The sequence below is a fragment of the Monopterus albus genome, unplaced genomic scaffold, assembly GCF_001952655.1.
Source record: "Monopterus albus unplaced genomic scaffold, M_albus_1.0 scaffold277.1, whole genome shotgun sequence".
Taxonomy (NCBI): Eukaryota; Metazoa; Chordata; class Actinopteri; order Synbranchiformes; family Synbranchidae; genus Monopterus; species Monopterus albus.
Window position 1 is genome coordinate 175,739 of NW_018128157.1, and position 8,394 is coordinate 184,132.

General features: G+C 47.9%; 2 protein-coding genes across 2 annotated transcripts in view; one reads left to right on the top strand and one right to left on the bottom strand.

Annotated features, from left to right (window-relative positions):
* The window catches only part of nfkb2 (nuclear factor of kappa light polypeptide gene enhancer in B-cells 2 (p49/p100)), a 28,185-nt gene extending 24,487 nt beyond the window's left edge, over positions 1–3,698 (top strand). Inside the window, exon 25 of the mRNA XM_020622287.1 lies at positions 3,575–3,698. Coding sequence (XP_020477943.1) covers positions 3,575–3,698 — 124 coding nt within the window. The remainder of the gene's footprint in view (positions 1–3,574) is intronic.
* The window catches only part of psda (pleckstrin and Sec7 domain containing a), a 45,361-nt gene continuing 39,598 nt past the window's right edge, over positions 2,632–8,394 (bottom strand). The window contains exons 17-19 of the mRNA XM_020622261.1: positions 8,255–8,394; positions 8,020–8,163; positions 2,632–6,953 (exon numbers count right to left, since the gene is read on the bottom strand). The exon at positions 8,255–8,394 is cut by the window's right edge and continues 5 nt beyond it. Coding sequence (XP_020477917.1) covers positions 6,630–6,953; positions 8,020–8,163; positions 8,255–8,394 — 608 coding nt within the window. The 3' untranslated portion in view covers positions 2,632–6,629. The remainder of the gene's footprint in view (positions 6,954–8,019; positions 8,164–8,254) is intronic.

An 8,394-nucleotide genomic window follows, 5' to 3' on the forward strand; every position in this document is an offset into this window, starting at 1 on the left:
ATGGGAGAAGAGGAGCCGCCTGTGGCCAATCAGTGACAAGCAGGCCACAACATCAGAGGAGATTTGTAAAGGTCGTGTCGTCACCAGGAACCAGGACTGTTCAGAACTGCACATGAATCAGCCTCGGACTAACGCGTGTTCACCTGGAGTAGATGAGCAGCGCGTCTCAGGCGGAAAGCGGCACCGTACGTTCACGACAGGACGGTGGTCGTTTGCCTGTCCCATCAGAAATTTGGAGTTTTAGGACTAACCCAAACCTTCAAGGTGTTGGGAAAATTAATTTAAATAGGTTTTAAATAAAAATACTAACAGTTTTAAATGGAACTATTTTACCATGAGGCTGTATCGTACATATAAAAACTGTTTTGTTTGTTAAAATGTGTCCGTTTTGTTTTCAGTTTCAACTTTGTTACGCTTTAATTTATATTTAGCTGTAATTCTGTCGGTGACGTCTGATCTGGAGTTTGTACATTTCACCAAACTCCAGAGTCCTTACATTAGCATTTTGATGAAAATGACTTTAGTCAGTGTGACGACTGGACAAACGCAGTAAATCTGTGTTGTATTTACAGTCTGTTACCTCGGTAACTTCATCTGAGAGCTGCTGTTTTCTGAAACGGTAAATTCCAATTTTCTGCCTGCTCTGGAATGCAACACGTCTCCCCTGTTGGTCTGTGACGTCAGCGTTACACTTTAAGCTCATTACATTGGACGAAGTCCAGTCATGCCAGGAAAAAGAGAAGTGTAATCAACGACAAAAATAATAAATAATCCTCAAGTACAAATTCCGGTGTGTTACTGAGTTGTTCACACAGGTACCGAGACCGTTTCAGCCCAGTTCAAAACTGGCAAACGTTAAAAGTAGTTCTACCTATTCGGCTTCACTGGCACGTGAATCATCACTGGGGCTGAAGCCAAATATTCGACCACGTGGGTATTTGTTCATTGAGTAGGTGATCGGTTTTCACTTTTACTAGATGAACATTCAGTGCAGTCCGAATCCGGTGAAGAGGAACGAGAAGGCGATGGAGACCAACTGGTCCAGTGCTCACGGCTCTGGAAACACTGGGTAAACACTGGGATGGGCGTTTTAGTCTGATGGAGCAGACGGTGTAAACCCAACCCGCACCTTCTGACAACCTGCTAAAGCAAAGCCACGTTGGATTAAAGGTGTCTAGTTTCAATTATCTTATAAAAACTATTATCTTAGGATTTGAAGTGATCTATAACCATATCAATTTGTTTTATTGCTGTCCGTGTCTTGTGCGAAGCACTATTTAGTTTTTGTCACCAAGTAAAACCGACCATTAAATTGGGCGAAGGCGGGGTCCACCCTGGACAGGTCGCCAATCCAGCGCAGGGCTATCACAGAGACGAGCAACCACACACGCACTCCTATGGGCAATTTAGAGACACCAACCAACCTAAGCTGCATGTCTGGACTGTGGGAGGAAGCCGGAGTACCCAGAGAGAACCCAGGCAAGCACGGGGAGAACATGCAGACTCAACACAGAAAGGTCCCGGGTGGGGCCCGAACCCGGAACCTTCTCGCAGTGCTAACCACTGCGCCACCGTGCCGCCTTATTTCCGTTTGTACCTCTGGTATAGTTTGACGTCACTTTTTAATACGGTCGGGCCCCAAAACCGTGTGGCTCGGATTTAGGAGAGTTCACTCAATGTTTTAAAAACTAATAACCATTCCTTAGATTTTTTTAAACACGTCATCCAAAATAAAGGTTTAACTCCAAAAAGCTAATTTAGTGTTTTTCCTGCCAAAAGACCAGGCTAAACTTGTACATCAGCATTTTGGTGAACTAAAACCAGTCCCACCAAGTTATAAAAAGTCTTTAAATCAGAAATATTACACAGTAAAAACTCAATTTGGTCTGAACGTGATTTATATGAAAACTTGGATTAAAGTCAAATTTAAGACAAACTAAAGTTTTTAAATTAAGGTTGAGCCTGTTGTGACATGTTTGACTTTTTCTTTAGTGAATTAACTGATTGTGGACCTGGCTGACACGGTGGCCAAACTCTGCCGGATGGAGACGCACGGTGTCACCGCCACCTCGGCTGGCACGTCGGACAGTTCGTTGGAGCGCGGTGAAAACTAGGCTCCCTACGGCCACACGCTCATGGGCGCTGCGCGGGTCGAAGCTCGAACACCACTATAAAAAACACGTTTGTGTCTCGTATCAAGACAAAAGCCGGTCTGACAGTGGAACGCTCACCTGTTTCCGCGCGTCCTGCTCCGGAAAACTGTTTAAAACACACAAACTGCTGCTGTCAAGGAAAATGTTACCAGGGTGTTAATGAAAAGGACGAGACGTAGCAAATCGAAGCGCAAGGTGAGGAACGGGGAGCGTCCTCTAGTGGACCAGCTGAGCTCCAGCCAGTTTAGTCGGTCCAACTATTTGGCAGAAACAAAGTGGTGGTGCAACATCAGCGTGTTCGTTCCGTTATCACCTGTTGCTGTGAGTAAAACTGAACCGTGCCTCATAGTCACCTTTACGCTGTGCCTTTAGTGTTTGAGACCCAGTGGAACCAGCAGAACTAACGGCCTGGAAACAAGTCATCACTTTACTGCTCTGTTGACACCTGTGAATGGAGACTCTCAGACCTTGTTTGGTTTTCAACACCTTTATTTTTGCCTCTAAGCCTTCCACTACTACCAAAACCTCACAGATGTGGACAGTATGTACAGCTATGGGTCGGCGAACATTCAGGCCGCAGCAAAGCCAGAAAAAAAAACTTTCACAGAAACTAGATTTGGCCTTTGTCGTCGAACAGGAGACGACAACAAACAGAATAAATAACCTGGTGGACACAACATCTGTGTCGAGGTGCAACATCTGCTCTGACTCTAAACACTGAAACCAAAGTGCTCGGACCCACTACAGTATATGGCTTCTCAACGTGAACTCGTACATGTATTCACAAGGTTTGGACCCAGACGAGAGCAGGAAGCGGCCCTGACTTTGAGACACACTCGTCCTATGCTGCTTTACATTGCAAATACACAAGTGCTACTGTGGGGGGCGGGGGGGCTGTGGCTCAGGAGGTAGAGAGGGTCGTTGGAAAAGATGGAGGGACAGACTGGGGGGTGTGTGACTGGAGACGTCCGTCCTGCTCCTCAGTCCTGCAGCCAGACCCACATCACAGAGCTGGTACTTCTGGAATCGTGGACAGAAAACAAGCCACTGAAGCCAGAGGCCGTCATGGATCCACAAGTGGGGCCCGAGAACAGTCAGACCTGGTCCCAATACACTTGATAAGGGACTTCATCAGTGCACATCGCAGCTCTGTGATCAAGGAGACCTCCTCCATGAACTCTGGGACTCACAAAGTCTGACACAAAGTGAGAACAGAAGACCCGCAGCAACTGGACGGACAAGTCGGTCTAATTACTGAGACGTGTTGTTGGAGTCCCACCAGTACCTTTGAAATGTGACACTTATGAAGTCCTCTGTGGTGTTTCTCAGTGTCTTATGGCCTGTTCGGCCTCCGAAGCCCAGAGTGGAGACTGAACGTCACCTTTGTCCATTTGGCCCTCAGAACGCTTCCTGCTGTGCAGCAGTCGACTCACTTCCACTGAGCGCAGGAGGTTTTCACAGGAGACAACAGCATCAGTGCTCGGTCACACTGGTTTCTGCTCAGAAGCTCCCACTGGGAAACCTCTCACCGACGGAGACGGCTAAGGCTCCAGTGAACCGCAGCCCAAGTTCAAGTTTTCCTTCAGTCTGAATACACAGAAGGTTCCAGCTTTCTGTGATCGCCTGTTTCACTTCCAAATACAGTCTGAAAGGTGAACAGTGAACATATGAGTCACCATCAGACTTCAGCTGAAGGTCGCGAATTTGCCCGATGTAGTATGTTCAGACAAAGTGAAGCTGAGTTTATAGGAGCAGCTGGTCTCTGCCGCCACATCTGTGTTCTACACGTGTCAGTGTTCAGGCTCCAGGAAGCACAGAGCGCCTGTTCGGCTTCACATCAACAACATTATTATTCATGAGAAATCACTTCATCCCAGCAGTCTAGCCCAGGACTGCCACCTGTTACGCACTGATGATCTGTTTCCCCGCTGCAGGACAGATGCAGTGGAGTGTCCCACAGAGGCCACCGTACACACATTTACCCCCACTGTGGTGACAATCTCTCCAGTTTCCCTCCATCCAACTGTTTTCGTTCTGGTGCATGATCAATTCTTATTATTTAACACAGTGTCATTATGTTTTGTCACACCAGAAAATCATGTTTCACTGCTGTTTGAACGTCTTCATCAGGTGGAACACAGAGAAGCACTAACGACTAAATGCTCCGGGCTCCTCCGACTGGTCGTTTGGTTCTGGCCTGTTCTGTCTCAAACCGCCAACTGTCACACTACTTCAGTTTCCTGCCCGTCGACTAACGATCGCAGAGCATCTGGGTCTGTCAGACCAACACTGATCTTTATGTGCAGCACTGACCCGTGTGATGGCAGGTACCAGACGCGGTGATGCTCTGCTTTGTCAGACAGTCTGGGCGTGGCCAGCGGCAGATTCACCTCCGCAGGTGAGACTTGGACTGAATGCAGCGACTCCACTGAAATCATCTGTCCTGCAGCAGCAGCAGCTCTGCTGCTCATTGAAGACTTCATTACCCAGAAATCTCTGGTGTCTGATAGTGAAGAATAGGTCCGACTTTGGGATCCGTCAGGTGTTTCTTCCCTAAGTGCTATGAAAACACACGTTAAGTGAGGAAGCAAAGTGCCCTGTGACATGTTTCATCCTGGTCACGTGCAGGGAAAGTGGATGGACTCGAACGCGAGTCGGTTTCCAGCAGACAGGGACAGGTATGGAGGGTTATTAGTGACAGAACGACGGACCGAGCACAGCCTGCTGTTATGTCCAGCATTACTCCACACGAGGCCTACGTTTCATTTTGACATTTCAGACACAAAAATCAATCACTCTTTTTAAAGAACTGACACTGTGGTGAAGTGGGTGAGGCCTGTGTTTCACCACTGGGAGAGAGGTCGGTGGCTGTTAGACTGGATGCTACTTATTCAGTCCACAGGATTAACTCACGTAATTCCTCAGATATTATTTTAAAGCGGGAGAAACCTTCCCTGTGTGCAAGGTGTGGCCTAAACCAGTCCAACCACAGGCCCTCAAATGAACAGGTGACATGAACTCTGGGCTGAGATGTTAGAAACACGCTGATGCAGCCATACACGTGGCTCCTCAGGATGTCGTGCACAGTCACACACCTGCCTTAATGGTTGAGTGAAGCTTCTTATGGGCCATAAGTCATTTCCAGTAAGTTTCCTGTGTCTGTGCTGCTGAAGGTGAACACAGACACGCTCAGCTTCACCGCGGCGTACATGAGGTTCATTCATTACTGAAAACCTTAGTCTCACTCGGAGTTCGGTTTTGTCCTCCTGTCTGCAGACATGTTCGTCTGACCTGCTGGCAGGAATTTCATTTGGTTAATTAACTCATCAGTGACTGGTTTCCTGACAGTTAACAATAAATTACTTCCTTCCTTCCAGGAAGTTCTTGGTTATTTGACCTGTTCGTTTGATTTAATTCTGTGTATTAAAAAAACATTTGTCAGTTTTTTAAAATTAATTAGTAGTAATTTTTTAAAAAACTACAGGGTTTGTTTGATTTTAATCCTATGGATATTTAATGTAATATCAAGTTCTTTACTAGTTGTTCTCTTGGTTGAACACGGTCTAATAAAATACTATCGGTACTTTGGTTAAAGTTTGACTGCGTCTGTAGCCGTTGGTCACTAATAATCCTCCATAACAGCCTGTTTGTTTCCAGCACAACACAAAAGAAACAGCATAAATAAAACAAACTACAGCGACACTTCGGACAGCTTCCTGAGAGTACATGGCAACGCCGTATCACCGTGTACAACACACACTCGAAGTGCAGAGGAAGAGTACTGTCTGTTGACTGTTCGGCCAGAGGAGTCCCGACTCCAGAGTCTCAGCCCTGCCCTCCCTCCACTCACATCTCTTCCTCCTTTTGCTTAGTCACCAAGGCAACAGTCCCACACGTCTGTCACATGTGGTCGGCATGGCAACCAGCTCCCCTGACAGTTGCTAGGAGAAGCAGAGTGATGGCAATGCAGGAGGTCGATGTTGGTCGCTCAGAAAGAAAAAATAAAAGTACCTACAAAAAAAAAACAAGATCCTGGAGGGTCCTGGAGCCAGATGCTGCTGCTGGAGACTGTTACTGACATTTAAGCTCTGTCTGTGCCACTTTAACAAAACATCCCTGAAGTGAAAGGTTTAACAGGAAGTAAGGCTTTTATTCTGAAAGTCACCAGCTGTTTCGGTAGCTGCTGACGTTGGGAGGAGATATTAACTGGCAGCTGAGTCATGGAGTTCAGACTCACATTTCAAACATTATTAGTGTTTGGTGGTAAAACTGTTCGGTCATCCTTTGTGGTGCCAAACATGTCTTTTCCCAGCGACCTCGAACACCTCAGCTCAACTCTGGGGAAAGTCCCCTTGGCCAATCAGAATGTGACTCAGGTTTAACAGAAAAGGTTTAAGGGAGGGTGTCAGCCTGGTACCAATGATGCTTCACGTCCATCTCCATCTACACACTTCATATGAAACCTGACTCTCCTCCCTACGGCTCCTCCTCCTGCTCGCTGCTCTGTGTCTGCAGCTCCGGCTGCTGGCTGCTGCTGCTGCTCTTCTTCTTGCTTCCCTCTCTGGCACTGCCGCTGTACCTGGAACCCGAGGTTGAGGAGGACGTGACCTTTAAGCTCTTTGACGTCTTGGTCCCACGGGTTTTCTCCTTGTTGGTGGTGTCCTGAGGCAGCGTGGGGCTGGAGTGCGCCCTCTGCAGGCCGCCATTGTCAAACAGACGAGACTCGAAGGCCGTCAGATCCTCATCTCCGCTCGACAGCTTGGCTCGCAGCAGCATGGTGTAGGTACCGTAACGGGTTTTCTACATGGTACAGAGACACAAGATGGTGGTCAGGCGTCATTACAGGTGGAGAAGCAGAATAATAAGCACAGAAGAATCAACAAGAAACCTTCAGACATCAGCACAGCACTGTCTGTGTAACAGTAGCATGAAAGTGTTTCAGCTAAAAGTGGAGAAGCTTCTGATCAGGCCCAGCTGGAAGGAACATATCGCAACCCAGCAGTCTGGGAGGAAACAGTTTGACCGTCACACACACACACACAACCTGGTTGTTATTCTTGTGCGCAGGCGGCTCACATTTCACAGGTGGACGGTTTAGAAGCCGACAAGTACTGAGCTAAAAAACAGCAGCATGTTCCTTTAAGTGAGCTGCATGTTCCCAACACCATGTGTTTGTGTCTGTGCAGTTTGACACCAGACACAGTGACTCAGTGGCAGTTGGCGGTGAAGATGAGCAGAAGGCGCTGCGCTCAGAGGGACTGTGCTGCAAGTAGGACTTCAGTCAGACATGTTACATGCTTAGTGACAGGGTTGGAAGCTCAGAGAGAGAAATTAAATTCTCCAGGACTGACCCCACAACACAGGCCAGAGCCCTCGCCCTTACCCTGGACTCTGAACTTTAAGACTAATGTTGGGTTTGCCATCAAATCTGCTTTCTATCATATGATTCAAATATTAGTAGGAGGCAGACGCCCTCTCTACCTTTAAGATTAGACTTAAGACTTTCCTCTCTGATAAAGGTTCCACTTAGGGCTGGATCAGGTGACCCTGAGCCTTCCCCTATGCTTCTATAGGCCTAGACTGCTGGGGGGGCAGATGCTCTGAGCTCCTCTCCTCTGTCGCAAAGTGCTGCTCAGGGGGATTTGTTGTCCCGTTTGTTGTTTGTCCTCTCTAATACTATTAGGTCACGACCTTACTGTGTACAGTGCCCTGAGACGATCGTTGTTGTGAACGGGCCTATACAGGTGAAACTGAACTGAAGTACAATAAATACTAAGTAACACAAAGTTTTCAGCTCTAATAAAACAAAGTGTGTTTGTCACTGAATTCACCTGCTGACTCTGGGTGTGTCTGCCAACCTGCTCACCTCAAACTCCAGGTACTCTCGTCGGAGTTTCTGTTCCTCCAGCTCGCGCCCTTTGACCCTTCGATCTGCTGCCGAGGCCGTGAGGTCGGCCAGCTCGGAGGACACCGCCCTGAACCGGTTCTCATGAGATTTGACCTGCTCCTCCTGTCGAGACAGATGAGACAACTGAACACTGGACTGTATGCGGACCATTCAGCGGGCCACTGCTCAGTGTGAGAGAAACACCGCCATGTACCTGGGACAGTTTGGTGCTGGACCCCGGCAGCAGAGGACGGCTGAACTTCTTCTGGGAGCCAATCGCTGCCGGGAATGGTGGTGCTGAAAACATGGCCGCCAACACGTTGATGCGTGTGATCCACGACTGCATCTGTTCTG